The 27,895-nt window shown below is 40.6% G+C and overlaps 9 protein-coding genes, 2 long non-coding RNA genes and 1 other non-coding gene across 12 annotated transcripts; 3 read left to right on the top strand and 9 right to left on the bottom strand.

Annotated features, from left to right (window-relative positions):
* Positions 1 to 666: 666 nt before the first annotated feature.
* LOC145703515 (uncharacterized) lies at positions 667 to 4,293 on the top strand. The gene is made up of 11 exons (XM_081780877.1): positions 667 to 793; positions 1,342 to 1,418; positions 1,469 to 1,525; positions 1,632 to 1,647; positions 2,231 to 2,312; positions 2,359 to 2,397; positions 2,453 to 2,484; positions 2,861 to 2,945; positions 3,248 to 3,380; positions 3,423 to 3,535; positions 3,607 to 4,293. Exons 1-11 carry the CDS (start codon positions 689 to 691, stop codon positions 3,657 to 3,659), a joined length of 792 nt encoding a protein of 263 aa, XP_081637003.1. The 5' UTR covers positions 667 to 688; the 3' UTR covers positions 3,660 to 4,293.
* Positions 4,294 to 5,709: 1,416 nt separating this feature from the next.
* LOC145704746 (uncharacterized) lies at positions 5,710 to 6,703 on the bottom strand. The gene is made up of 5 exons (XM_081782214.1): positions 6,581 to 6,703; positions 6,441 to 6,542; positions 6,255 to 6,398; positions 6,100 to 6,207; positions 5,710 to 5,926 (listed from the first exon to the last, which is right to left on the bottom strand). Exons 2-5 carry the CDS (start codon positions 6,451 to 6,453, stop codon positions 5,793 to 5,795), a joined length of 399 nt encoding a protein of 132 aa, XP_081638340.1. The 5' UTR covers positions 6,454 to 6,542; positions 6,581 to 6,703; the 3' UTR covers positions 5,710 to 5,792.
* On the top strand, positions 5,977 to 6,048 carry TRNAE-UUC (transfer RNA glutamic acid (anticodon UUC)). Its single transcript has one exon. It is a non-coding gene; the product is annotated as a tRNA-Glu (tRNA).
* Positions 6,704 to 6,788: 85 nt separating the features above from the next.
* On the bottom strand, positions 6,789 to 9,246 carry LOC145701093 (uncharacterized). Its single transcript, XM_081778322.1, has 7 exons — positions 9,106 to 9,246; positions 7,916 to 8,222; positions 7,694 to 7,855; positions 7,525 to 7,611; positions 7,124 to 7,339; positions 7,033 to 7,077; positions 6,789 to 6,960 (listed from the first exon to the last, which is right to left on the bottom strand). Exons 1-7 carry the CDS (start codon positions 9,176 to 9,178, stop codon positions 6,789 to 6,791), a joined length of 1,062 nt encoding a protein of 353 aa, XP_081634448.1. The 5' UTR covers positions 9,179 to 9,246.
* Positions 9,247 to 9,800: 554 nt separating this feature from the next.
* On the bottom strand, positions 9,801 to 11,860 carry LOC145702237 (sorting nexin-5-like). Its single transcript, XM_081779452.1, has 7 exons — positions 11,406 to 11,860; positions 11,255 to 11,349; positions 10,900 to 11,211; positions 10,651 to 10,821; positions 10,510 to 10,609; positions 10,306 to 10,470; positions 9,801 to 10,203 (listed from the first exon to the last, which is right to left on the bottom strand). Exons 1-7 carry the CDS (start codon positions 11,820 to 11,822, stop codon positions 10,174 to 10,176), a joined length of 1,290 nt encoding a protein of 429 aa, XP_081635578.1. The 5' UTR covers positions 11,823 to 11,860; the 3' UTR covers positions 9,801 to 10,173.
* A 464-nt stretch (positions 11,861 to 12,324) lies between these two features.
* Positions 12,325 to 13,242, bottom strand: LOC145702240 (uncharacterized). The gene is made up of 2 exons (XM_081779455.1): positions 12,896 to 13,242; positions 12,325 to 12,796 (listed from the first exon to the last, which is right to left on the bottom strand). The coding sequence occupies exons 1-2, from the start codon at positions 13,240 to 13,242 to the stop codon at positions 12,523 to 12,525; spliced, it is 621 nt and encodes a 206-aa protein (XP_081635581.1). The 3' UTR covers positions 12,325 to 12,522.
* Positions 13,243 to 13,255: 13 nt separating this feature from the next.
* Positions 13,256 to 14,438, bottom strand: LOC145702238 (uncharacterized). Its single transcript, XM_081779453.1, has 2 exons — positions 13,717 to 14,438; positions 13,256 to 13,533 (listed from the first exon to the last, which is right to left on the bottom strand). Exons 1-2 carry the CDS (start codon positions 14,211 to 14,213, stop codon positions 13,380 to 13,382), a joined length of 651 nt encoding a protein of 216 aa, XP_081635579.1. The 5' UTR covers positions 14,214 to 14,438; the 3' UTR covers positions 13,256 to 13,379.
* Positions 14,439 to 14,489: 51 nt separating this feature from the next.
* On the bottom strand, positions 14,490 to 16,894 carry LOC145702239 (uncharacterized). The gene is made up of 3 exons (XM_081779454.1): positions 16,573 to 16,894; positions 16,231 to 16,388; positions 14,490 to 16,122 (listed from the first exon to the last, which is right to left on the bottom strand). The coding sequence occupies exons 1-3, from the start codon at positions 16,830 to 16,832 to the stop codon at positions 15,914 to 15,916; spliced, it is 627 nt and encodes a 208-aa protein (XP_081635580.1). The 5' UTR covers positions 16,833 to 16,894; the 3' UTR covers positions 14,490 to 15,913.
* Positions 16,895 to 17,568: 674 nt separating this feature from the next.
* On the top strand, positions 17,569 to 20,992 carry LOC145703082 (acyl-CoA dehydrogenase family member 10-like). Its single transcript, XM_081780394.1, has 7 exons — positions 17,569 to 17,686; positions 17,776 to 18,592; positions 18,634 to 19,377; positions 19,421 to 20,183; positions 20,225 to 20,409; positions 20,449 to 20,687; positions 20,733 to 20,992. Exons 1-7 carry the CDS (start codon positions 17,630 to 17,632, stop codon positions 20,931 to 20,933), a joined length of 3,006 nt encoding a protein of 1,001 aa, XP_081636520.1. The 5' UTR covers positions 17,569 to 17,629; the 3' UTR covers positions 20,934 to 20,992.
* Positions 20,976 to 21,749, bottom strand: LOC145703083 (uncharacterized). The gene is made up of 3 exons (XR_014134350.1): positions 21,276 to 21,749; positions 21,168 to 21,233; positions 20,976 to 21,125 (listed from the first exon to the last, which is right to left on the bottom strand). It is a non-coding gene; the product is annotated as an uncharacterized LOC145703083 (long non-coding RNA).
* A 211-nt stretch (positions 21,750 to 21,960) lies between these two features.
* LOC145702963 (uncharacterized) lies at positions 21,961 to 22,993 on the bottom strand. Its single transcript, XR_014134345.1, has 2 exons — positions 22,412 to 22,993; positions 21,961 to 22,368 (listed from the first exon to the last, which is right to left on the bottom strand). It is a non-coding gene; the product is annotated as an uncharacterized LOC145702963 (long non-coding RNA).
* A 1,580-nt stretch (positions 22,994 to 24,573) lies between these two features.
* On the bottom strand, positions 24,574 to 27,744 carry LOC145702962 (uncharacterized). The gene is made up of 6 exons (XM_081780262.1): positions 27,588 to 27,744; positions 25,680 to 27,291; positions 25,463 to 25,638; positions 25,323 to 25,421; positions 25,031 to 25,230; positions 24,574 to 24,989 (listed from the first exon to the last, which is right to left on the bottom strand). Exons 1-6 carry the CDS (start codon positions 27,693 to 27,695, stop codon positions 24,710 to 24,712), a joined length of 2,475 nt encoding a protein of 824 aa, XP_081636388.1. The 5' UTR covers positions 27,696 to 27,744; the 3' UTR covers positions 24,574 to 24,709.
* Positions 27,745 to 27,895: the final 151 nt, after the last annotated feature.

Raw genomic sequence — 27,895 nt, 5'->3', positions numbered from 1 at the left:
AGAGGCATCATCTTTCGAAAATCGCCAAAGTTAGAAACAATCGGAATCGAAAGAAGCATCGAAATCAAACAGCAGCTAGAAGTGAAATTGCAGATAATTGCAATATTTATCAAGAAAAACTTACAAATTCAGCGAAATGACGTAGAAATCACACTCTTCCTTATCTTCTTTCTTCAACAAGTGACCCAAAACAATGCAACTCTTCATCGTCTGTATTAAAATAACAGTTCCTGCAGCGAAAAAAGGATTCATTTTGAAATTTCTAGCGTGTTTTTGAAAATGAGAAAATGTGAAATTTTGATGGACTATGTGCCTTTTTACGAGTAATAAACTTCCACGACATCCTCCTCTTCTTTGCCTCTCAAGGTCTCAGGGATGAGCTCTTTCTTTGAAGGGTTGATTTTATGGGCAGGTTAATGAGCCGGGAAAATGAAATGTGTATTCTTGAAAACCGAAAAAACTCTGGTTTTGTGGATTTTCTTCTGTGGAATTATGGTTGATTTTCCCGTTGTAAACGCGGCTTTTTCAACCCTCATGAAATCGAGCTTGTGGTCTTGGGCGAGTTCAAGTGCTAATTTGCTGAACAAATCATAAACTGGCGAAGACTTTGCTTTTTTCTGTTTACCGAGGCACGTCCCCTTCGACGTAAACTTTAATAAAGAAATCTCAAAATTTCGGAAAATTAAAAATGGGAGAGTACATTCCAGAGACTGCAAATGCTTGGAGAAAAGGATACAATCATTTGGAAACGACGACTTATAATAGAGTCTTTCTTTTCTCTTCCAGACTATTTGTAAGCATCATCAAATTCCAATTTTATTATTTTCTGAGCGCTTAATTTAAAAAATGACCATTTTTAATCGAATTATTGGGTTTGAGTCGACAAAAATTTCTACAAAAAATAGTTTTTTTTTTGATAGAATTTGATTGGCCGATTAGCTGAAAGCGCTATTCTGATTGGTGTAAAATCTGACCAAAATTTTGGCCAATTTTTTTCGATTCGAGCCACCCCCTCCTTCAATTTTAGTAGAAAAATCAACAGACTAATAATTAGGGTGGGGATACAAAAAATGGACTTTTTACTCGTAGGAGCAATGATAAAAAATTTTTGGTAAAAGATTTTTTATGGTCAACCAAAAAAAAATTCTTGAAAAAAAAAAATTCAATTTTAATTGTCACGTGATGAAAATCGCCATTGAAAGTGCCAAAAATGCCAAAATCGTCGAATGAAGACGGATTTTTTTTATTCTCGGATATGTGATAGAGAATTTGATTCTGGATCTAATGGTACCAAAATCTTTTTTGTGTCCCCTCCCTACTAATAATGACTGTCATTATTAGGTTTGGTGCTTCTTTTTTGGAAAGATCTATTATTCCGCAACCAAATATACAGAACTGGCAGAAATAATCATGCAACAGTAAGTAATCTCTTCAAAAAATCTTTGACAGAAATGATTTATTATTCAAGAGGCTATTACGGAGGTTTTTACATTGCTATTGCTCCTCCAGCTATTGAATTCTTCAGAAAACGGGTTCATAAGATTCATTTAAAAATTAACACCGATTCTACGAAATGATCAATAGTTTATGAGATCATTTCAATGACGATCTTTTTTGAACCCGTTTCTTAGCTTGCTCAGTATTCAGGAAAAAGAGTGGCGAATGGCGGATTATACAGATTTGCGTCGATTGCGAAGAAAAATTGGTTGAACTTGTCTAAAAACAAGATGACAGTAATTCAACCTAATTCTTGCCTATGTTCCTACCTTCATGGAATAATGTGGGTCACGACATGATCATGATCAGTACAGCTATCCCTTGGCACTAGAACAATCGCATTCGTATTTATTTCCAGGGAGCCATTTCGCGTCGAATTCGACCTCTCAAAACTGTAGGTCTCGGCTTTTATTTGTTTGTAAAACGAAGACTCGCGGTTTACTGAATATGAATTTGCCGCATCTCGACTTCTTTGAGGTCAATTAAAAAAGGCTGCTTCAAAAATAATGAAAGCAAGCGCGGGTAAAAAGCTTGACCTTGCCTGGTAGATTCCTCGGCGGACCAATAAATATACAAAATAAATGAGCCGACTCCAAGTATAAGTCCGAAAATGAGCGCTGAATAATTAATGAAAGCATTTTATACGAATACGCATGTTTGTGTACCTAAAAATACAAGTTTTTCATGTTCCATACTATCTTCTTTCGCCAAGTATTCCCAACTCTCTCATAAGTTCGACCGTTCTCCAGGCCGCTCCTTAATTTTTATTCTTCTCTGCCTCTTCTTAGAGCATTGTTTCCGAGGATTTTCGACAGGTAAATTTTTAACGAAAAGAAAAAAGATTTCTATTCATTTCTTCAGACGCATTTTCTCAAGTTTCTTGGTGGCTGAGTATTTCAGGTAAAAAAAAGACAACTTTCTCTTTTAGTTCGTTTTATTGAATCCTGATTTTAAGGGCTTTCAATGGTCGCGGAGAGCGATATAAAGGTAGGATCAGACTACGAAGAGCAGATCGAGCGCCGCTGCGCCCTTTTACTCCTGCTGCCAAATTGAGACTCTTTACGTAAAAAAGTGGCTCGTGCTCAGGCGGATCAGTCTGCTAGTAAATGTCCTTACTGAGGGGAAACATGAACGGGCAATTATCAAATGTAGGGCAAGGAGAACTGCTAAGTCAAAAAATATTTCCAATCATAAATATGCTTTACATACCAATTTGGTACTTTATGGTACTTGGGGATTCATTTTAGCAACCCCTCAACATATAGTCTTAATTACAATGATATTATATTATTGCAAAGACATTGAACAAACTGTTGTTGACGTTTCTCATAAAAAGTATCACATTTACAGTAACCTCATTAAGCGCAATAACAATCTCATCAGAGAAGGTTCACCTTCATACGCCGTCTTCGTCTCTTTGAAGCTAATTTCCCTGACACAGGTCGCAGGTAAGCCCTCTTAGCGAAGAAAAATTAGACTTGTACTCATCACTGACGTATTAAATGTGACAGTTTAGTCACTTTTTCTTAAATATTTAGTTTATTTCTGAAGAAATTGGGGGGCTTTCAGAATTTTCTTTTGAAGGGGCTGCCAAATTTGAAATTTTGAGTTCAAAATTAAAGAGGCTTCAATTATGAGTTTATTATTATGATACTCAAAATTGAACTTTTGAAAGGTTGAAATATAAGTCTCGTAGAATTCTGATAGTAAGAAGGCAATAAAAATAAATAAAGGATAATACAGTATTCAGTTTTATCGTATGAGCTGTCTGAACTCCTTCAATCTGTTGGACTTGAAAACCTCACGTCAAATACAGTTTTTGCTTTGACTTTTCTGCGATTAACCTTTTGGGTCATTTGCGTGTTTCACTCTTCTTACGAATGGTATACCGTCTGCCAAGATTAAAATATAATCATTCTGCGTAGTCCTCTTTATGCGTCTGCCGTGCTACTGATCCAGTTCTGGCATCAACGAATTTCGTATCAAAATATTCAATTAGCGCTGAAACTCATTCCCGCCGCGATTTATCTATATCCAGGTTCGTTTTTTCATCAGACCACTTCATTTATAAAAGTATTGGGCAAACAATCCAACAAATTATATTTTTAGCTGCTCTTTCGGCTTATCCCTTCCAACGATTTATTCACGAAAAAGAAGATTGAGATCGACATACAATATGATATGTATATGATATGTATGATAATTAAAATATCTTCTCCGAATATGTTTCTTAATAAATATGAAAGCATAATTGTTAACCTTACGCCGCCAAACCCGAAATTCACCCCCCGCCGCCAAATGTGCCATATATGGCACATTGCAGTGTATTCTATGTGCCAAATATGGCACATGTGTCGAAAAGCCGGCTGTAGATGTAGAAAAAATAAAATTTTATGCCAACATTACAAATGTAAGACATTTGACATTATATGACATCAAATGACATCTTATTGATCTCGGCAATGTTAATGTTCCTCTTATAAGGGAGAATTTCTTACAATGCATTTTCGGCGAAAAAAAGTCCCACCGCCGCCAAATGTGCCATATTTGGCACATCGCAATACATTCTTGTGCCATATATGGCACACGAGTAGCGAAGCTAAATTCGCTATTCTGACGAATTTGTAGCGAAGCTAACCAAACCAAAGGTCTACCACGTGAAAGTTGAGCGAAAAGTAGGGGTATAAAGGGGGGTCGGCGAAACTTCTACTCCAAGTTAAAAATAAGTTACAGGCGTTTTTAAATCTCGGTGCCATATATGGCACACTTGGCGGCGTAAGGTTAACTTTTGTTAAAAAATCCATTTTATAATTTCCCAAAATGCTTCCCGTAAGCAGCTATTTTATATTTATTCAGCAATGTGTCAAGTTGATAGTACCCTTGCGCGCCCTCAGAGCTTGTCACGAAAATGTCAAACCTTTTTTCAAAAGCGTTCGGAGCCGATAAAATAGAGAATTATCCTGTCTAAAATGTGTGTCTGGAGAATTCTAGCGCTTTTTTCCTCTGTAATTGCAGATTCGAGAAAGTGTTCAAACAGATCGAGATACTGTGCTTATTTGACGAAAAATACTTGGATTGGGGCTTCGAAAAACGAGTCTTGTGGAAGTTGCTTCGATGCGAAAATTAAAGTTGATTTGAATGAAGTTTTTGATGGTTATTGGTTCACAAGCGAAGACAACTTATACATCGCGTTCAGAGAAAAAGTGGACTTTACTGAAAGAAAAGTAGCTTACTGGAAGGAAGAAGGAGAGAGCTTTATCTATAAAATATCTCTTCCGGTAGGTCAGGCGGCCCTTAGCGCAAGGACCTGCTATCTTCTTTTGAATAGGCTTATTTTTCATTTCGATAACCAGCAGCTGAGGGAAAAAAGCTTACTGTATTTTTTTCAGAAAGAATCATCGTTTGGATATGGCAATACTCTTATTGAACTGAATCTTCAATTCATGACGAGAAAATCAATCAGTTCAACAGACGAGATTTTCGCTTGGATAATGATTTGCCCCTGCAGCGCTAGAAACAGCGACGATCCATGTGCCGCATCGGAGGATCCGTTGGACAGCTTCGATGGAAAATTTTGCCGATCAAAGAAAAAGGGGAAGAAGGTTGTTTGCATGGCACTTTGCGATAAGGAAGGAAAGAGAAAAATGGCACAGCCAAATACTGCTGCCACTTGTTATCGCGAATCGGATACACACGCGGCTGGAAGGTGGGAAGTCCTGAGAAATCGAATTGGATCCTGCTGAACTTGTAAATAAAGAAGTCAAAATAAGGCTGAGAAAAAATAAAGCGGAAATAAATTAAACCTGATCGTATACTACTTACCGAGTCCTTGAGGGGCAAAAGAGATTAATCCGCTAATGTAGCCGCAAATTACCTGTATCAATAATGATTTTTTTAACGAGAGCTCAGTGAAAAATAAAATAATCCTCCGAGAACTTATCGTTAAAACAAGCTTCTTTCTCGAAGCTCCATTAAAAGTCTGTATTCCTTGAATTCAACGCTCTTCGCTTACATTAATTCATCATCCTAGTGAAATACGTATTTCACCGTAATTCTTTTTGGTGGCACTTCGGCTTGTTAAAATTAGCAATGATCATGATTAAAAATGATCGAAGGCTATTTTTCGTAAAGAGTTGTCTTCTAAAAAATATTGTTCAAAGTTTGAAATATGAATTTTTATGACTCTCTGAATCGAGAAAGAACTGATCAGGAAATAATTTCTGAACTTTGAAACAAGATTCAAGTCAAATGACTATGCTGTTCTTCAAATAATAATGCTGCAGAATGGACATTTCTTAGTCTTTGGCAAATCGTTCAGCTAGTTTTCTGTTGTTCACCATTGCGAGACACTCATCCGTTGAGAAAATGTAGCCTTCGTCGGTGTAAAATTCGAATTCGTAACATTCATCTTTGCTTCTCGGAATATACGCTAGAAATTTTTGATCGATACTGTCTGATTTAGCTTAGCCCTATCTCCAGTCCCACATGGTCTAGGGGTTAGGATTTCGGATTTTCACTCCGACGGCCCGGGTTCGATTCCCGGTGTGGGAGGACTTTTTCGTTTTTCATATAACAGTCTCCTGAATACAGTTTTAAACTTACACATTTCTTTTGTATGAGCTTGAACATATTCTTCACATTCAGATTCAGATAGCAACACCCTATTCAGATAGAAATCGTATCTCTTGCAATCCGACAAGTCAACTGGATCTGAAAAGAAAAACGATGAAATCAACGAAGAGATCATACAACTCTACCTTTGTGAAAGACTTTTCTTCTGTGCGAAATGGCATAATTTTCGATTCCATCCAAAGCAGCTAGGCAATTCGACTTTGACAAGAGAACAAGGCCGCTGTAGTAATTGTAGTTGACGCAGTCGGAAGTGTTCTTTGGATAGTTTTCTTAGAAGAAAAATGAATGGGAGGAGAATTTGAAGAACCTACGTTTGTGGAGCATTCTCAGGCACTCATCCCTTGAAAGGATTCTGTTGAAAGAGTCGAGGAAAGAATTTGTCGAACAATCGGATGATACTCGAGGAATTTTCGCTAACATGAAAGTAGGAATGAATTAAATATTGATTTACCATATTCAGGTTTCAAAGTTTTGATGGTGGTTAGAGGCGGTTTTGTTGTTGGCTTCTGAGTGACCGACTTTATTAGTTGACAATAGCCATTTCCAAGAATCTCCGTGCCAGGGTAGCAATCACAGTACTTGATGATCGGTCAAAATTGTCTTTCATATTTTGAACTTTTGAATAAGCCTACGGAAGCCCCTTGCTAAAAGCTACAAATTCAACAAGAAGACAATTCAGAAGGGGGAAATAAGAATAAAAGCAGCTGTATTGACCTCTCCTGCGCGCCGTACCAATTTCGTTTGCACACGCCGTGTCCACAGGATTCCAGCGCTCCGCAGTTACTGAAGTTCGGGTTTGAGGTCACATGACGAGGGGAGGAAGTGGTAGTACTGTAAGTTGTGTTAGTAAAGGTTAGTATCGATTAGTCATATTAAGAGTTCCTCCTTGGAATTTTCGCTCACCTTTTGCGCTCGGCGCTAGAATAGGAGAACCACTGGCTATCATCACTAAAGGAATATTAAATATGCTTTATAAGCCTTTATATTTACTAACTTTGGATACCGAGACGATGAGCTAGAACCCGAGAAATGATTCTGATTGCAAGATCTTCCCACACAAGACCTTGAGATTTTCGACAAGCCAGGGCATTTAGCACCGAGGCATTTTCGAGTGCGAGTTTGAACGCCCTTTCCACATTTTCTAGAGCAGCTGGTCCATTCGGTCCAAGATGTCCATGTCGTCACGTATTGATATGCTGGAACTGTCGGCCTTCAAATAATAAATCAACGACCAGAATCAAAAATGACGAATGAAAAAAGAGGTCAATCTGAAATCGCTGTCCGGTAGGTCTCCCCTCTCAGATTTAAAGCTTTCCGACTTGATGAGTCTGATTCCCTGAGAACGGGGCGTCAATGGCATTCAGATTTTCGACTAATCCACAGCTTTTATTGTACCTGACAGTTGGACAAGGTGAGTAAGGACACTTCTTTTGTTCAAACTCGTTTCCTCTGCACCCGCCATCTCCGCTTGAGCAAGTTCGGCTAAAGAGGTATGTTCAACTTGCTCGCACATAAAAGAGTGCCGTTTCTATTCAGAGAAGAACTTGACAAAAAGATTGCTTACGTTCGCATTTTTACAGCATTGCCGCATGATTGCGAGCACTGACCCCATCTTCCCCAGACAGACCAGAAATGTCGCCTGTAACGGTCTTTTCGTTGACATTTGTTCAGAATGTGTTTGGTCAAAAGTCGAGATCGTTTGATGCCATTCTTTCGTCGATACGTTCTGAAAAATAATATAAAGAAAAATGGAGTCGCGAAGTCTACGTCCTACTCGAGAACTTACTTGAGCTTGAATAAAAAGTAACACTTGACACCGCCTCGTTCTTCGGTGGGGTCATAGTCACGAACATCATAAACTCCTTTGTACGTAGGATGCGTTTTGACTTGCGTTATGCACTGCTGCACCATTTTTTCTCTCCCTCGTTTTCCGGTCACCATTCCCAAGTCTTTGCAGTGAAGATTCGACATTTCAGGAATACAGGGATGATTTTGTTGTTGAACGCCTCTGAACAGGGCATTCATAGCACGGCCCATTTCTCGGCGAAGCGGTTCTGTCCATTTTTCGGTGCATTGGATGTTTTCATTTCTGTCTAAGAAAATTTTTTTTACATCCTCCGATGAGGGTTGTTTTTCGTATAGAGCTTTTAAGTTTATTATAAAATATTTTTTATTCTACTGAAAAGGCCATCTGCTGATTATCGCAGCCATAATAAATCCGTTACGAGATGTCAAATAGATCAAATATGAAAGCCATAATGGATCTATTTGAACTTGGGTATTGCGAGCGGTAAGCTGCTCATTATTCTTGAGACACGGTGGAATCAATCCAGGAAACAGCGGCCTCTTGTTCTCTGCCTGCTGAGCCAATACTCAGCAAAGGCGTATGCGAGAAGCATATTTGATAGAAGATTACTTTGTATTACCGACTTACTTCCGATTTTACTGCTTGGAATAATTCCAGAACAGATACGGCTTTCTCAAGATAGACTTTCAGAAAATATTCTCGATAAAATGACAAATGTTATAAATACGGATGACCTTTTCTTTAATAATGTAAACGAAATTTATATTTATTAGTGTGATATTTGTCGTCATAAAAAATATCCATGAAAAATCCTTGTCAATCAACTAATTTTCTCTAATCTGATTTTATAAACGAATTCAGTCGCTTATATGGAAAATCTAGACAATTTCATAAAAATGAGATTTTCTGGTTTTTGATTGAAAATCGTCTATTTGGAAGTTCTGTTTTCGTTTGAAAAAGACTTTAGTAGTAGTTCTTAAGAACAAAATGGTCTAATGATGACGAATAATACCGTTAACTTTTTAATAATAAAAAGTTATTATTAATAAGGAAATCGGCGATGTAGTCACATCCCTATGTTCACTCTGATGAAAACTATCTGTACTCTTTAACTATCAAATTGTTTGTTGACCAAAATATTTGCAAACTATAGAAAGGCTGATTGTTACCTGGAAAGTACCGATAATTTTCGGCGCAATAAACAATTCCTAGCGTCGCTAAGACGAAGTAAAATCCTCTCATTCAGCGAAAAATCAAAGGTCGGTAAGTTCTGAGCTGACAAATGACAGGATGTACAAGGGGTAAAGTAATGACCCGTGTTTTCAGTATTTGAATAGTGGAGAAACGACAATGGGCATTTTATACGGTGTTGCTCGTGGGGATAGAGAGCGCTCCGAAGAAATTTCTTTGTATATAAAAGCATCCTAATTAGTTTAAAGATCTGTGTAATCCACTTTCAAGAACAGTTTTATCCCACTCTCTTTGACTTTCTAGCTGATACTCTTCTGCGGTCAAAAGCGATTTCTTTACAAAAGTTCGAATCCTCGCTATCGTATTTTTGAATAGATGTAGAATGTATGGAACGTGAATATTCGACGTTCAAGGACTTCAAATAAGTTTGCTTACCCAGGCGTAAAAATTGCCCGAAACGAAGAGTATCACGATCCTTACACTGCAAGCTTCTGAATCAGAGGTTCTGATCTCGGCAACCCGTATAGAAACCTGAATCATGCCTTCTGTCTATGTCTTCCCATATTCATGCAAGTCTGATGATGCAAAAAATAAGTTCAATGCAACAATAATTAGATTAGACCTCTCAAATGGTAATTTTGGCCGATTTGATGCATTGGCGGTAAATAAATTTATGTCTTTATTCGGAGTTTATACAGAAATGGCGAAGCAGAATGAATAACGGTTTTTAAAATCTATCAATCGTAGAGAGCAGAGTACACAATGACGCTGATAATTTTCAATGATGCTGGTTTCGAAAGAAGGTGTCCGTGTATCTTCGATGATTAGGCAAAATGAAAGAAATGTTTATTGCACTGGAGTACAGTTTTTTGGCTCGTGATGTTGATCGTGGCGAAGTTTTTTGAAGTTTTTCGTGAATTTGGAATAATTGGTTGTCTTCCTTGATTTCGAAGGGTAAAGAAAGGCGAGAATGGAAGAAGGATGATAAGAAGCTGATTTCAATCGTTCAATGCGGCAAGAAGCGAGAAGAAATGGACTTGAAGAAACTAGAGTTCGCCTTCTGCTGCCTCCAGTGCCTTAAAATTCGTTTTTATTTCAACAGAAAAAATGAAAAAAGATGCTAGACATTATTCGTCGGCACAGAACAACCAGTGTATTAGATAGAAATATAAAGTTACCTTGATCATATTTTCCAAGACATTGACTTTTTGGCGTGAGTGTTTGAGCTGCAGTGCTGCATGTTCTTCAAGATTTTTGACAAAAGCTTCTTCACGATTTTTCTCAAATCTGACGAGTTCTTCTTTCCCCGCTGATGCTAGTTTATCTTTATGCTCCACAGCAGCCTTAATTCTAGTAAGAGGTGAAATCAACATTGTGCTTACTGTTTTTCGAGCTTCAAAGTGCTGTACATTCTTATTCTTGATCTTCGCCGCCTCAAGATCTCGATTTTTCCGATCGAGATCGTCAAGACTCTGCTGCCGACTAAAATTGTCTTCGGCTGAGATTACAGAGTTGCTGCTTACCGAATTAGAAGTTCTTTGACAGACTCTGTTTCCGCGACATAATATCGCATCAAATCAACCAGCTTCAGTTCCGTGTCTGAGCCCATTCTGCCTTCCCACTTTTGAATTTTTGGAAGATCACGGCAGACGATATTCAGACATCTCTCCAAAGCGATTTTTCGAGCTTCAGGGCTAAAATTTTTGTGATAATCCCAACTTGGTAGTCTCGAAGCTGTTAGCAGCTTCTTGTTGCTAGTAATAATTTCTTACTTTTTGGCCTCTGACGCCGCCATTCTTTTAACTTCGACCATGATCGCCATGAGTTCTTTGCTGATCAATCCATATTCTTTCGTAACTTCTTTTGATTTCCTCTTTCCATTGTCGATTCTTAGCTCGTATTCGTTGATAAAAACTCTGTTCTTCTCGAAAAATGGATCAGGATCTTTGACACGGTCGTTGAAAGCAGCTTGAATTGCCATTTCGCCCTTTCTCAGCCAACCAGTTAGCCGCTCTTTCGTGTTTTTACTTCTGACGTTCAATTCGCCATCGAAAGTTAGGAAGATTCGTAAATCATGATCGTTTCTAAAGAAAAGGATTGAGAAAAAGGAAAAATAATGAAGCAAACCTGAGAATTTTATGCTGGCAGATTCTGTTGAGGAAGATTTCATGTGTTGAGACTGCTTTTTTGAACTGGGCGAGGTACTTGTCTTCTAGGTCGGTCTAAATGGAGGTAAAGAGGGTTTTTTGGAAGGAGGATGAGTAAGGAAAGGGCTAACCTTGAGAAAAGCGATATCTTCTTTAGGAAGCTTTTCTTCTTTTTCAGAAATGTCGTGAAGCTGTTTGCTCGGTGAGGAAAAGTCGGGTTTCTGTGGCTTTGGCGGGATGAGATACCCTGCGTACATCTGATTCTCACTCAAAGAACTGTGCAGCCAAGAAAACTCGTGATGCGTTCTCTCAACTTTGAATTCGCGTCCTCTCGATTCTGTATAACTCTGAAGGTCGCTCTTGACTTGAATCTTGAACTTGATCGTCTCTTTTTCTGACACGGCGTCGGTGATCTGAATCTCTAGCTTTCCCTCAAGTGCTTGCTCCATCACTTTTTCCGACAAAGAATCAACTGGGTCTGGAACTGGATCACTTTCAGAATTTTCGATTGGTAGGTCGTCGTCGATAGAATCTGCCGCAGCGAGCATCGCACAAAAATTCTAGTGAAAAAAGACAACAGTTAGATGCTGGTGAGCTCGTGTTCCAAGGAATTGTTCCAAGATCTGCCTGTGGCTCAAAAATTTGAAAGGAGAAATTATCAAAGAAGGATCTTTAATCTCAAAGTAAGCTCCCTAACATGAATTCAATAAATAAAAACTCAACCCTGGTGTATACTTGGTAAAATAAGTAAGTTTGTTAAATAACTTCTCTTTAGAAAAGCTGTCAACAGTAAAAACCCCATGTGAACTATGAGAACTTATTAATTTTTATCAAAATGATGAAATATGTTTTCGGAGCCGCGATTCTCATGTCCTGAAGAGCTCGTTTCCTCCTTCTCAAAAACAACTTCTCTTGAACAATCGACCTGATGATCGCCAAGAAAATCGACCAAATGTAAAGATAAACAAGTAACAAAAAGCCCGTTACAAATAACTTCCAAGGAACTTCCCAAAATGGCCGATCTTTTGGAACAAAACCAAGCATAAAAAATGGAACTTTTGTGGATTTATTTTTCAGTGAGAAGTGGGAAGGCAGGGGCTGAATTATTGGACAGGGTATTAAATCAGGTGCGAAATTTATTCATGAAGACATTTTTGGGTCATTGAAGTGGTCGATGAAGAGGATTGTTGGGCGCAATCATCCGTGAGGCTTTGTGGGAGCTTTTCAAATAAGAATTCAGCTTGATTTTTAGTTTAGGGTCTGTAAGGTAGAACCCCTTCCTTGAAGAAGACCCGGAGCAATGGGATTCGCAGGGTTAGCCATGCCAAGTGCAGTTCCAGCAGCATACAGAGCTGTACCAGCCATATTATAGAATCCCTGGATGAATTTATGCTCGACTCTGAACATGTCTTCTAGCATCCTCCGAAAATCCTGTCGAGCTCGAATATCGACATTGAAGAATTCGCAGGCTCGTTGGACGAAATGTAGCGAGTTGTGAGTACACCAGTCGTAAGTTGAATGACTAAAGAAGGGGTGAAAAAGAGACTAGAGGTGTATTCAATGTTGATTCATCGAAAAGACGATATGTATAAGTATAGAATAAATGCTTTCATATTCTTACTTGAAGTCATCTTCCAATTGGTCAATTATTCTGAACCATTCTTCAGTCGACAAATCATTGAAACTTTCATCGAATTCTTGGGCAAGATTGAAACGTTCCCGAATATTAGGCTTGATGCTCCCTGGCTCTGCGAATTCCTTGATTGTCTTGTCGTACACAAATTCCGTGCCCTTGAAGACGATTGATGCGATTGCCGGGACTTCTGTATTGCTGCTCACTGCCGTCGAAGCGTTGATTGATCGATTGATGATGGTGTTGTTTGTCACGCCATTCTCGTATAGAATGACGTACACTTCGCTCGGAGAGAAGATAACTTGCTCCGAGGGAGTCGACTTTGAATTGCCCATTCTGAAGATTCTATTTTCAAAAATTCTTTTTTCCGATAAATGGATTACAGACTGCACTAAAGTAACAGTAATTCGTTCGAATACAGTTTCAATACGGGCAGTCAAAATAAGTTTTTTTCTTATCTTTTCGTTTTCGTTCACGCCAAATTGGCAATTTCAGCATGAGGATCAAAGTCAGGCATTTCGTCAGAACGGTCTCGTCGTTCGATCATCATCATAATATAATTGCGTTGATCGTAGTCTGTTCCTACATTGTGTAGTTCGGTGATGAATCTGATGAATTCTCTGGCACTTTTAACGGTCAAAAATGTGTCAAGTATTTTATATTAGAGTACATCAAGAAGCCGCTTGCGGCTTTGAGCTCAAAAGAAAAGATAAAGACGAGTAGAGCGCCACTCTTCCATCTTTAATAGAAGCCGCAAGCGGCTTCTCAATTTTGGTTTTATTCGGTCAAAGATCAATTTTTAACCGGACCTTTCTTGAAAACCACCAGCTCTTTCGACTAAAACGTTGATCGCCAGATCTCGACCGTATAACTTCTGGATGAAGAAAAATCGCAAAGTTATTGCAATTTCATGAAGCGTCCGGCCGAAGATTGGGCTCATCGTAAAGTCGAGAAGTCCCTCTTGAATAAGGTTGTCAATCTCTCGGCGAAGCTGTTGTATTTTTTCTTCACCATCATTGGACACTAGCGGGAAAAGACCAACGCGGGACATGACTTCTTCATACATCGGAAAATCTGCTTGTGGCACCGGCACAAATTCAATTTGAACAGCAGCTACTTCTTCCTCGTCTTCTATCTCTTCCGGGGCATCAACTATCGGTAGTTGATTCCAACCCTCGTCTTCTAACTCCTCCGGAGCATCAACTATCGGCATTGGATTCCAATCCTCGTCTTCTTCGTCCGATGAATGATTCTCTCGTTGCATCGGAGCTCGATTCTTATTGATCATGAACCCATTACATACCATCGCTAATCAGCTGGCAAAAGAAAAGTTCTACTTGATTTTATTTCAAATCTTTAAGCTAAATTTGTTTCTAAATTTGAAAACAAGCATATCTAGAACTCATGCTTCTCGAGAAGCCGCTTGCGGCTTTGGGTGAAACGAAGAATAAGCCACGCTGAGCGGGAGTAGTTTATTGTATGGTCGAAGCCGCAAGCGGCTTCTCAATGGTTAGGGTAATTACTTTATATCCTGCAAGTAAGGACTAATTTACGGGTGTTTTTTCAGGAATATTTTTGTTGTATTTTGAGTAGAATTGAAAGAGAAAGAGTGAATTGAAGAGCATTTACAGATAAAGAGGAGCAATAATTGAATAGTCGATTAGAGGATAAAGAAAAAAAGATACAATACTTTTCAGTCGTTTTCAGGTTCGGGAGAGGTTCATTCAGAGACATTGAGAATACAAGAAAGGGATAAGCCGGTTTAAAAGATCGGCGAAATGGGCCTGCAGTGACAAAGAAAAGAAAGCTGTATCACTGAAGAGTTGGAGCTGCCAACTTCCCAGGGGATCTTGGCTCGCCTGCCTACGTAGAAAACATGAGAGAAAGTCTGAAAGACCTCTAGAAAAGTCGCGTTCTCAAGAATTTATACAAATTACCAATCAAATCAGATTTGAGTGGTGATTTTGAGAAGCCACTTTGCGGCTACATTATTAGGATAGGCGCTCGGCAGGGGTGACCATTTGGGCAAAAAATTATCGTCGGGCCGACCAATTGCCCGCCCAATACCAAAAATCAAGACCCGGGCCGACCAAATGCCCGACCAGTCCAATGTGCCCAGAATGCCGGGCGATTGGGCAATTTTTCGGGCAAAAATTTTCCCGGCATTTCAGGCTTCTTAAAACTTTACTTTTTTACTTTTCTTTTAATAATTTGTTTCAGTTGAAGTGATTGAACGAATTTTAAGCAAAAAAAGGATCTTGAAAGGTTTGGAAAATATTTAAAAGGGGTCGAAAAAATAATTATGTAAAAGTTCCGTCCGGTTGTCAAGAATAGACAGCTAACCATAAAGGTCCACTTCACACACTCTTGCATAACCGTCTCGAACAAGGGGTTCAAAAATAAGGGATAAAAAGGATCTGGAGGTCAAGGGTAGAGTCTACCGTAGACAGCTAACCTTCAAGGTGCACTTCACAGACCCTTGCAGAACCATCTCCGCAAAAAAGTCGAGTTAACGGGGTGGATAATTTCATAAAAGGATCAGGAGGTCAAAGGTAGACAGCTAACCATTGAGGTCCACTTCACACACCCTTGCAGAACCTTCTCCTTATATCTTTTTTTTCTTTGCGAGCTTAACGACCAATAAGCGGGCAGGAAAACGCCCACATTCGTGATTTTCCCCGGTGGGCATTTGCCCAGCTGCCCAATGGTGCCCAACTGCCCAGAAAATGCCCAAATGCCCGACGTATCCCATGTTGCCCAGCCTATTTTCAGGCGTTGAGCCGACCAAATGCCCGCCCAAAAGCGTTTTTGCCCAAATGGTCACCCCTGGCGCTCGGCAGTCTTTCTAAAGATCTTTCAGACCCTGACTCGGGTTTTTTACACAGGTTGCCGAGCTCAGAGGGGGATTTATATGTGTAAGCAATTGGTTTAACTCGACTTTGAGCGAAATAAAGTACGAGTCAGTGACATCATGAAAAAATGGGAGGAGAAAACAGGAAGGAAAAGCTAAACGTCTTCATATTTGGGAAGCATTTTGTCTTGCTCAGTGACCGTTTCGTAGGAGGGCGGGGCGTCGTTGACGTTTTTCTTGGCTTTATCGCTGTTGACGGAGGGGATTTCTGAATCGACAACAGCGAAATCGGCGGCGGTGGCAAGTGAGTTACGAGCAAGCAAGTAGCGACGGTGGATCATCATTCGACGGCGTTTTACCATGACTAAGGTATAGAATGAGGAACAGAAAATAGGATCGAGAAGCCGTGCAGAGCCAAAAATTGGCCAGATGACGATAGGCGGAAGCTCTCAAAGATCTTAAAATCACTCACTTGCGAAAAGAATCATCAAAGAAATGAGGCAGCTGAAGAGAAGTCCGTAGATCATGAATGGAGATGCTCCTCCATTGAGTTCGTACTGGTAGTCGTAATCGTCGATTTCGTAGCCGATTTTTGTTCCATCAACGGAGACAACTGCTAGCCCGCCGTTTCTAAAAAGAAAAATAATAGGATCAATATTAGACCTGACGTCTCTACTTTTCAATAACTCGAGAAGCCGATTGCGGCTTCAAGTCAAATATAAAAAAAGCCGCGCGGGGATCATCTACTAAACTTTTTTTCTCAAAATCGCGAACGGTTTCTCGACATTTTAATCGTATAACTTCAAGAACTTACGTAATGACCAAATTCGTGCGGTCGTTAAGTCTGTACATATTTTCGCCAACGACAGTCATCGGAATTTTGTTTCCGTTCTGGTCGATTATGGAGGCGTAGTTGCCATTGATTATAACCGAGAGCCCCTGGTTTGGATCGTAGTAATCGTAGCTGCTGCTGCTCGATTCTGAAGATTCAGAGAGAAGACCGGTGAAGAAGGTGGAGGCCGAGTGCCAGATGTCAGTGCCCACTTCGATGGCGCCTTGTTTGACATGGTCCATGAATTCGTCAAACGTCTTTTTCCGTGGTTTTAAAAATTAAAGAGAGAAACAGAATAAACATCTGCAGATTGGGATAAAATGGATCTAGGGTCGACCAGAGGTCATTACAGTGGGCCACAGTATTTTTGATACCAATAAATCATGATTATCTGGAATTAAAAGCCACGCAGCCGCTTTACAAGTTAACCATCTTATTCAAATTTTACTACTCAACACAAAATTATAGCATAAAATATAAATTTCCAAATTTATGAGATTTTTAACCACTTTCCTCGTCGCTCATTTTCTTTACTCTATTTTCGTCCGATTAGTCTCTTATTTTTTATTCGTCTCGAAATCTCAGAGCGAATCAATGTTTTCAAATTTTTGTCAATTTTGTCTCGGAAAGCGCGCTTTTCGCGTCAGGAGGTGGAGAGCGGTGAGTCAGCCTGTGGGCGGAAAATTATTCGAAGCGTGAGAATGTCCTCCGCTGCGCGCTGGAGGAGCTTATTTTGCTGGAAAACAATTTGCTGGAAGACTTGATTTTATTTATTTCTTTCTATTTTTTTTATTTTGTTATTGGAAAAATTCTTCATCGAAGAAATCTTTTCAGAACTTATATAATAAATTTGACAAATTGAGAAAAAAATAGAGGTGTGTTATGTAAATTTACTTTTCTCTCAGTCTATAATTCGAAAATTGCGCCAAATTTAAAGATTGGATAGCTTTCATTCTTTTGCAGAATTTTCCAGGAGACGAAAGTTCGATGCAAATATTTTCCAAGTCCTGAAAAACTTAGCACCGCCAGGAAAGAGAAAATGTTGAGGGCGGCGAGAAGCCACTTTTGGGCGTCGGGGCTAAGGGCTGCTACCAAGGTTAGTGCTGAATTTATTGGGCTATTCTTGGGCTGATTTTGTTCATGAATAATTTCTACATTAAATTGCTTTGAAAATGAACTTTCTAGGGCGTCGTTTTCGACCTCGGAGGCGTCGTTATTCCATCCCCAACTCCGATCATCAAAGATTTCGAAAAGAAGATCAATTTGAAGAAGAACACCATCGTCAAATGTCTCATCAAAAATGGCGATGAATCTGCTTTCAGCGCCTTCGAAAGAGGAGAACTTCTCCCGAAAGAATTCGAAGCTGCTTTTGGGAAGGAACTTTCCGAATTTACCGGGCAGAAGGTAGATGTTACGGGCTTTGTGGAGTTCTTGGAGTCGAAGATTTCTGAACCGATTCCTGATGCGATTGAAGCTATTCAGACCTTGAAAAGCTTGGATTACAAAATCGGTATCTTGACAAACAACTGGAAAAACGACGATGGTCGGAGTTTCATCATGAAAGAGGACCTTTTTGACGTCGTTGTCGAATCTGCCAAGCTCGGGACCCGAAAACCCAACAGGGATATTTACGAAAAGATAATTTCTGAAATGGAAATGGCACCTGAAGATCTCGTCTTTCTCGACGATATTGGTAAGAACCTCAAAGTAGCGAAAGCATTGGGTATCCAGACGATAAAGGTAGAAACTGGAAAGCCGCAAAAAGCAATTCATGAGCTGTCAGAAATAATTGGGCGAGACCTGGTTGGCTGGCCATCAACAACGACTCCGCTTCGACCTGGATTGGAACTCGATGAAGCAAAGTTGAGACAACTTTTGAAAGAAAAGCTTGATCTTGAAGCGGATGAGCTAATTCTTCGGCAATTTGATCATGGTCAATCGAACCCGACGTATTACATCAAATACGCAGGCGAAGAGCTTGTTTTGAGGAAGAAACCTCCTGGTAAATCTTCTTTGATTTCATTTACCATTTCTGTTCCCTAGGAAAGCTTTTGAAGGGGGCACACGCTGTCGAGCGAGAATACAAAGTCATGAGCGCATTGGGGAAAGCAGGTGTTCCTGTACCGACTATGCGATGTCTCGTTGAAGATGAATCGATTCTCGGAACTCCGTTCTACATCATGGATTTCTCGAAAGGTCGATTGTTCAAGGACGCTGGTTTGGCCGAAGTTCCAAAAGAACAGCGAAAAGATTGCTACAAGGCTGTTATCGAAGCACTAGCAGCTGTTCATGACGTAAATCCTCTAGAAATCGGACTGAAGGGGTACGGGAAAGATAAGGGTTATCTTGCCAGAACAGTGAAGACATGGACTAAACAATATCGTGCAGCGGAAACCGAGGAAATCGAATCAATGGAGAACCTAGCCGAATGGCTGGGTGAAAATGTCCCTCGACAACAACTTCCACTTTCCGTCGTGCACGGCGATTTCCGAATGGACAACTGCATCTTTCATCCTTCCGAAAATCGTGTCATCGGTGTTCTTGATTGGGAGCTCTCTACCCTTGGGGACCCGCTGGCTGATTTGGCCTACATGTGCATGCAACATCATCTTCCATCAACAGGGCAGGGTCTTTCTGGCGTTTCAGATCTTGATTTGGAGGAAGAGATGATTCCAACGGTGGATGAAATTGTCGATTATTACAAAAAAGTTCGAGGGCTGAAGGTTGATTTTGACCTTGATTACTATCTGGCTTTTTGTTTCTTCCGATTGGCCGCTATCTGTCAAGGTTTGAGTTTCCTTAAATGTCCTTCACATTGGTTTTCCTTAAGGTGTTTACAAACGAGCTCTGCAGGGAAACGCGAGCAATAAAGAGCTAGGAATGACTTTCGGTCCGCTGGTTCACCTCATCTCTGGAATGGGAACGCATTTTATGGATCGATCAATTGAAAACAAAACCACCGTCCAAGAAGAGCTTCGTAGATCTAGCGAACGTCTGATAACCAGTCCAGACGAGCTCCGACCATTCGCCAAGCGAGTGTACAACGATGTCCGCGAGTTCGTCCACGAAGAAATTCTACCGAAAGAACACGAGCTTGGCGCTCAAGAATTCGACGACAAACTCAGATGGACTCAACCAACAATCATGGAAGAGCTCAAATCAAAGGCCAAAGCTGCTGGTCTCTGGAATTTGTTCATTCCTTTCAATATCGACGAAGACATGCGATATGGCAAGGGATTGACAAATCTCGAATATGCTTTTATGGCAGAAGAAATGGGGCGAACCCTTTTTGGTTCAGAACCTTTCAATTGCTCTCCTCCTGACACAGGGAACATGGAAGTCCTTATCAAATACGGAGAAGAAGAACACAAGGAAAAATGGCTCGAGCCTCTTCTCAATGGTGAGATTCGCAGCTGTTTTGGAATGACAGAGCCAGCAGTGGCATCTTCTGATGCGACGAATATTGAAAGCAGCATCGTAAAGGCTGGCGATGAATATGTCTTGAATGGAAGAAAATGGTGGACAACGATGGCTTTGCATCCACATTGCAAGCTGTGCATTTTCATGGGCAAAACGGACTTCAATGCAAAACGGTAAATGATGCATCAAAATGAACATTTTCTTAAATTTTCAGGCATGTTCAACAAAGCATGATTCTTGTGCCAATGGATTCTCCTGGTCTTGAAATCGTTCGACCGCTGACAACTTATGGTCACTACGATGCTCCAGGGGGACATGCAGAGCTGAACTTCGACAACGTCAGGGTTCCAGCAGAGAACCTTCTTGTTGGCGAAGGAGCTGGATTTATGATCGCTCAAGGTGAGATATTTTCAGAAATAAGATTTGAACAATTTCCAGGTCGTCTTGGGCCCGGTAGAATTCACCATTGTATGCGACTTATTGGACATTGCGAGCGATCAATTGACTTGATGAAAGAACGGCTAAAGAGTCGTGTGGCCTTTGGCAAGCCGCTGTCCGAGCAGGGAGTTTGGAAGGAGCGAGTTGGCATGAGCAGAGTTCAAACTGACCAAGCCCGGCTTATGACTCTTTTGGCAGCGCATAAGATGGACACTGTTGGAGCTAAAGTTGCGGCAAAGGTAAAACAAGGATTTTGAATAATGGGGCAGGAACAAAATTTTCAGGAAATTGCGATGATCAAAGTCATCGCTCCAAACGTCGCGCAAACTGTGATCGATCATGCCATTCAAGCTCACGGAGCCGCAGGAATGAATCACGACCTCCCATTCTCTGGAATGATGACTTGGGCGCGAGCTCTACGCCTGGCCGATGGCCCGGACGAAGTTCATCTTCAGGCGATTACGAAGCTTGAAATGAAAAAATAATTCTTAATTCTTGACAACTGACAAATCATTGTGAATAAAATCGTAGAAGTTATCTTTAATTGTGTCCAAGTTCTGTACAAATTGAATTTTCACGCTTCGAATAGGCTTTTCGCAGTTCTCGATATCTTCTCCGTCGTTTTCTATTTGCTCGGGTTCTGTAGACTTGAAAGGCTGCTGAGAGAAATAAGGTTACTAAAACATTCTTTTTGATGGTTTTGGGGAATCTTTTTCTACCCGTAATGAGGGAGCAGCAAATTAGAACTCCAAAGAGGTAATTTTTGATGTCTACCATCCCAGAATCTTATAAAATAGACATTATGAGTGTTTGATTCTAGAGCTTACCTAGTTGAGATTTCAAATCGTCGATTGAATACTTCAAATTGCTCATCTTTTTACTGATATTCTCTTCTCTTTTTCGTATTTATTTTTTTTTATATCTTCCAGTATTTTGAAAAATTCTGAGATCGATTTTGCTCCAGGCTGTCGTCAAAGTCCTTCAAAGAAAGAAAAGACGGGTAATCGATCTTGGCGGCGGATTTTCTGAAAAACGAGGTTTTATGTTCTTCCACCTGTCTCAAAGCCGAATATTTCTCGACTTGGTAAAGTAGTTTTTTAATTGTAAGTCTGAGAGCGCGAAATTATGAATGATGATAATAATATGCGAAACTCTCAGAGAATTATTGAAGCGTAAAATGAGTCGACTCGGATGTCTCGTAGCGTTATATTCTGTAAACTCATTTTTCATTGTTTAAAAATGATTTCGCTTACCAATCTTTCTCCATAATTCTCTCCTAAAAGCTCTGAAAATGGACAAAGAAAGAAAGTCGAGGAGAAACTTCTCCCACTTGATTCAGCTTCTTTTGTGATTGAAAAAAAGCGAGAGCTGCTTAGTTTAATCCCCAAGTTCATGTCCCGGTCCCCACGCCGTCAAATCTTTTACGCGCGGAAGTTAATAAAATTCACCTTTCTCAAGCTTTTTTTTTGACTATTTTATGGCTTGTAAGAAGTGACAAGGACTTTGGCTAAATTTATAAGTGTCGTGAAATTTTATTTGTTTTTTTAGGTTAAATTTTGAGATTCATCTCTTCTCCAAACGGACGATATTCTTCGCCAACTTTGATCATTGCATTGTAGTACTGGATTTTGCCTTGAATAAAGGATCTCATCTTCAGCGCCCGGATGAAGATTATGATGCTGAAAAGAAAGACTCCAAGCGAGACTTTTCCATGGGTCTTTTCGTATTTTTCTTTACATTGTATTTGCTAGAAAAGACCCGAGTCCTATTGGCAGAGCGATAAGATAAGGATACAGCCAGATGTTCTTCTTTGTCGAGTCATCATCTCTTTCAAAAGAAATGACGATCTTTCTTGTCTCGTTTGGAGACCAAAGTTGCAGGCTGGAAAACAAAGCACAGATAGAAATCAGGAAACAAACGCTAGAAATCTGGGATCAAGGTTTTAATGCAAATTGAGTGATACCTCGTAAGGAGCCAACAAATAGAAGGCCTTACAAACGGGTCGTGAAAAACGCTCGGAATGGTGAGAAGATTCCTTTCGTACTCGGCTTTTAAATTTCCAGTGGCTTAGTTGATGGTTTCTTGCTGATTTTTTGTTCTTTTCGCTTTGAAAACAGCGTCGTTTCAAAACCAAATTCCTGTTAGTCTTCTATCCCAGTGATGTCTCTCGCAATAGCTCTGAATACTCACTGCTCTAAGTCTTTTCAGTCTTTCTTCATCCATATATTTTGGAAAGAAGCATTTGAAACAAAAAGAGGGATCTGTCTCCTGCAGAGATTCTCTTCCTGTGCGATGGATCTACTTCGAAGCTTGATTTATGACGCGCAAAGAGTCCGTGAGACTCATTCTAGCGCAGAAACGTCTTCTGTTGAGTTATTTTGGAAAGCTTGATGAGGAGCCGAAAGGATTGAATTGATTGCTTCAGGGGCTTTCTCAGGAGAAAAATTTTACTTTCGAAATATTTACTGTCATTTTTCTACTAAAATTAGAATTAGCACTTATCGAGGAAAATTTATGCAGGATTTTTTCTTAGCATCCTCAGATATGACGCCAATATTAAAAGATAGCCGTATAAGTACAAGGCTGATTATTTTAATTTCGAAATTTTCATTAGCAATGGCTCGATGATTCTATAAATCAATGATTCTTCTCATTGAATATATTAAAATTCGCTTCATATAAATGGCTCGATATCATATTCATTCATCAAAATGAAATTTTCAGTCCTCTTCCATGTCGTCGCCTCCCTCAAACCAGATTATTTTGGACAAAGTCGCTTTGTAAATAATTTACTTTACCGCGCTTACGAGAAAACTAAAGCAAATGACCACGAAAATGATCTTGAAGCAAAAAATTCGATTTTCAAGAGGCAAAAACAACGATATAAATCGTTCAATATTTGTTGGTGGTAAAATTATCTATAACATGCTTCAAAGTTCTCTTTGTACTTTTCCATTGAATAAATGTCGATCGCTATTTTCAGCCGTTTATTGGTTTTTTAAGGACGAATTAATAAAAAAGAAGATTAGGTAAATGAAGTTAGTTTCTTTCACAAATCCAGCCATGAGGAAGCTTGTTTCCATCGGTCTCGCAATCTTTGGTGTTCATCAAATTACCCCGCATTCTGAGACATTCTGTTTCCCCAGGTCTATTATGCGGCGGCGAGGAAAGCCAATTGGTGTGAGTATCCCATCTTCTAAAAATCTCTTTTTCGGTCGATCCATCTACTGCTTCATAGACTCCATCATCGACTGCAATTTCATCCGTATTCGCGGTATATTTCGCGCCAAGCCAAAATCGCTTGTTTGAGCAATTCGTTCCCTTGACAAGAAGATCGAACTCTTCTTCTGAGTTCGGCACAGCCAGATCCCAGCCAGCTCCTTTTGAAATGCAGTAATCTCGGGCATCGTTCCAGTTTCTCCCGTCTTCAAGATTTTCTGGCGCGTAGATTGAATAGTTTTCAAAATCCGAAGGATCAATAGCTTCAGGCTCGCAAAACTCGATGAAATTATGCTGCTCGCAGGCAAAAGCATAATTTTCAGCGCAAAAAGAATCATGAAATTTTCCACTTTCATAAATCACACATTCCTGGCCTTCTTCATTCGGCTCACCACGATCCCATTTCGGCTCCCATTCTGGCTCCTTTCCGAAGACCGTTTCAAGTCGCCCACGTGACCCAGGAGCAATCGTGTCAAACTCTTTCCATCCCAACAAGAATGCTTTATTTTCCCAGCAAGAATCGACCAGAACTTCTTTGAGATACGTTAGCTCTCGTTTCGTGTTGATGATCATCAAGTTCCAGCCCTCCCCTAGACTCATGCATTTTTCTTTTGCTTGTTCGAAATTTTTCGCTTTCGAGAAGAATTTGTAGCGACCGTAGCTATTTTTCAGCTCTCCAGAGCATCTGCTCAAAAATTCAATCTCTCCAGCGACTAGAGTCGGCAGAAATATTTTCATCGTTTTTTCTCTAGAATTCTCGTTTTTAAGTCTTGGCCACGGTAGATTTTAACGTTAGTTTTTTCTTATGGCGCTCATGAGAAGCAATATTCATCCTCGAGGGCTCAGATCGTGCCTCTTTTTGACTGGTTGGTTTGATTGTACATTCATTTGAACTTAACAGAGGGGTTTCGATGATTTTGAGTTTATATGTATACTATGTACAGCTAGAAACATGATTCATGAACTTTAGGACGAAACTATAAACAGGATTTTTACAAACTTTTTGGCAAATTTCGTAAAAATGAAATCAAAATTTTCAATTTTAATTTCTCGGTTTTCCCTTGTAGTTGATGCTCTTCTTTTTCTTGTTGAATCGGATTCGGGAAACGAGAGAGTCCTCATCGAGTTCTCGGTTTTCGAAGTTGCCTTCAATGAGCTGAGCTTGTTGGCCTGTTCTGGTGATGTGCATAGAGGGCTGGAAGCATTGGTGTTTTCTTTGATGACCAGTCCAGAAGACGAGTTCGGGAAGGTCGTTGACATTCAATCCTTCGGCGACGAAGGCGACAGAGTATTTGTCGTGAAGATCGGTATTCCAGTGTTTACTAAATTCGGTAAAGCTGTGTTCTGAGAAGTATTATCTTACCTGTGGATGAGAATTTCATATCCGCCGTTGTAGAAGTTCCAGAAGTTCATGTTCCAGAGCTGGAAGTGACCGTGGTTGACCCGATCAGAGAATCGGATAAGCACGGAGAAGGAAGTTTTGCTATCAATAACAGCTTGTGGGACCTTGATAAGACCGACGAATCCGTATCGGACAGGTCGACTCTTGCCATTACCAATCTTTTTCGGGCTGTCATTTTATAACACTTAATTTTTACCGAAATTTCGAAATGAAAATTTTTTAAAATTTCTTTTGTAAATCAGGCCCTTTCCTTCCACTGATCAACGATTTGAAGTCGAGCGCTTTCGGCGCATGATTTTGGCTTCGCACATCCGCTTGGTAGCGTATTCCATGGGAGAATCAAGGAGTTGTGCTGGAGAAAGAATGAGTGCGTGAAAAAAAATGCTCAATTACCTTGCATGGGAGGCAATCTTCACTTTCTTTTGGCTCAGGAATTGGGGTGTATTCACAAATGACAGCAGATTCAACCTCAACATCGCAGTCGGCAGAGTAGTATTCTCCACCTCGCATGGTAACGCATGCGTTTCCGCAGATTTTCTGAGTGTTGATAGGTGCCCAAGGTGCAAAACCTGAACAAAATTAAAAACTGAAATTGCCAGCAAAAAGTTACCGATCATGGAGCTGACTTCATCATAGAGCGTCTCTCCACTATGAGTCATGCCGGTCCAATAGCTGTAGCAACCGCCAAGTTTCTTGTTGATTGATCTTGATTCTTTCTCATCATTGATGATGGCCAAGCTCCATCCTTGTCCGTAGCTCTCACAAACAGCTGCCGCAGAGGCTTTGTTGTAGTTACCGAGTCCGACGACTTTCAAGTCCTTATCATCGACGACGTTGAAGCTAGCACCATCATCGTTAGCGCATGGAACGGCTCGTTCACAAACCGCAGCAGGAGTGGAATCAGCGTATCCGTTTGCGGCGAGGAGAGCAGTTACGTAATCAGATTCTCCGTCGAACTCAGTCCATCCATCACCGATTGAGGAACATGCAACTCGCTTGTTTCTTGCATCGCCAAGAGAGTTGAGAATAGCATATCGATCACCAACAAGGCCCATCGTTGGTTCGCAAGGGTCTTCAGGAATAGTTTTCTCGCAAATCCAACCGTGTCCGATGTCTTTTCCGGAAGTTTCGCAGTTTTGGTCGTTCATCAAGTTTCCTCGCATTCTGATGCATTCAGTGACGCCAGGCTTGTTGTTTGGATCTGGGGACTCCCAGTTGGTGTGAGTGTCCCATCGGCGGAAAATCTGCTCAGCGGCGGATCCATCAACTGCAAAATACTCTCCATCGTCGACGGCGACTTCATCTGTATTAGCGGTGTAAGTAGCGCCAAGCCAGAATCGACTCCATGAGCACTGGGTTGCTTGGACTAGAAGGTCGAATTCGGCCTCAGTGTTTGGCACAAACAGGTCCCAATTGGCTCCCTTTGCCTGGCAAAAAGCTCGGGCGTCGGCCCAGTTTTTACCCTCAGCGGGAGTGGCTGGTTCGTGGATCGAGTAGTTTTCGATTGCTGCAGCTTCGACCGAAACTGGTTCGCAATCCTCGATATAGTTGTGTTGTTCACAAATGTATCCCATTCCGATTCGATCGCGCTTGACGCCCGACCAGTACTTTGAGCATGGAGCGTCGTTGAAGTCTCCAAGTCTGTATCTGATGCATTCTTCTGCTCCTTGCGCGTCATTTGGCTCATCTGTCTCCCACTTCGGCTCCCACTCTGGGGTCTTGCCAAAGACGGTTTCGAGTGATCCTCGAACACCTGGAGAAACTGTGCCGTACTCTTTAAATCCGACCCACCAGGCTTCATGGGCCCAGCAAGAATCGTCCATCACTTCTTTGAGGAATTCCCACTCTCGTTTCGTATTGATTATCATGAGATCCCAGCTGTCTCCGAGTTCTTGACAACTTTCTCGAGCGGCAGTGTAGTTTTTCGATGATTCGAATTCTTCTGTCGGCGGTGCTGGATAGAATTTGTATCGTTCGTAGCTGTCCTTAAGTTCTCCTGTTCCTTCGCAGACTTCAGCGGTTTTGGCGCAAACAGCTGGTGCTTTCTTCGGCTTCTTGCCCTTCTTTTTGGTGAGATCGGAGTTGTACCAGTCTGGCTGATCCTTGTTATTCAAGAGAATCAGGTATGGTTTTCTACTGAGATTCTTGTGACCACTGATGTATTCAGCGAGGCCATCTGTATCAGCTCGAGTAATTGATCCTTGCCCCTCTTCACAACCAACCTAAGAGAATGGAATTAAGCAGGTGAGTTTATTTGATCATTTTCTGAACAAAAAAGAATCCTCATGAAGGACCTTAATGATGCAGGCAACAACTGGGGCTTAGATTTTGATGCTCTCAGGTGAGGTTTAGAGGGTACTTTCTCAATGGGGTAAAATTATTTTTATTGAAAGAAAAATTATTATACAAAAAATATAAATAAAAAAAGACTTAGATAAAAAGTAAGGATTCGGCACGATATGTCAATTTTAGGATGGAAAAATGTATTTCTCAAAACGACATTTTCCCAAGTACTTACGACAGCATCTGCAAGTTCTTTGTATCCTCTCGTATCAGGAGCAAAAAAGTCAACTTCCGCAGCCACAACAGCCGGGAGAAGTAATTTAACAAAATCTCTTTTTACCATTTTATTTCAAATCGTAAAAGCGAGTGAATGAACTTTCCTGCTGCAATCGACGGTGCGTTTATCGTACCTGGCGCTGGTGTGCGCCGCCGCGTAATTTTGCGCTCCACCTCAAACTCGCCACCTAGAAAGACTCCGCGCTAGAAAAAAAAGTTGCATGCGCTGGTGATAACCTTTGCACTTTGAGACGACGTGGAGCTAAT

The sequence above is a fragment of the Oikopleura dioica genome, chromosome PAR (assembly GCF_907165135.1).
Source record: "Oikopleura dioica chromosome PAR, OKI2018_I68_1.0, whole genome shotgun sequence".
NCBI lineage: Eukaryota > Metazoa > Chordata > Appendicularia > Copelata > Oikopleuridae > Oikopleura > Oikopleura dioica.
This window is presented reverse-complemented; position numbering and strand designations above follow the sequence as displayed.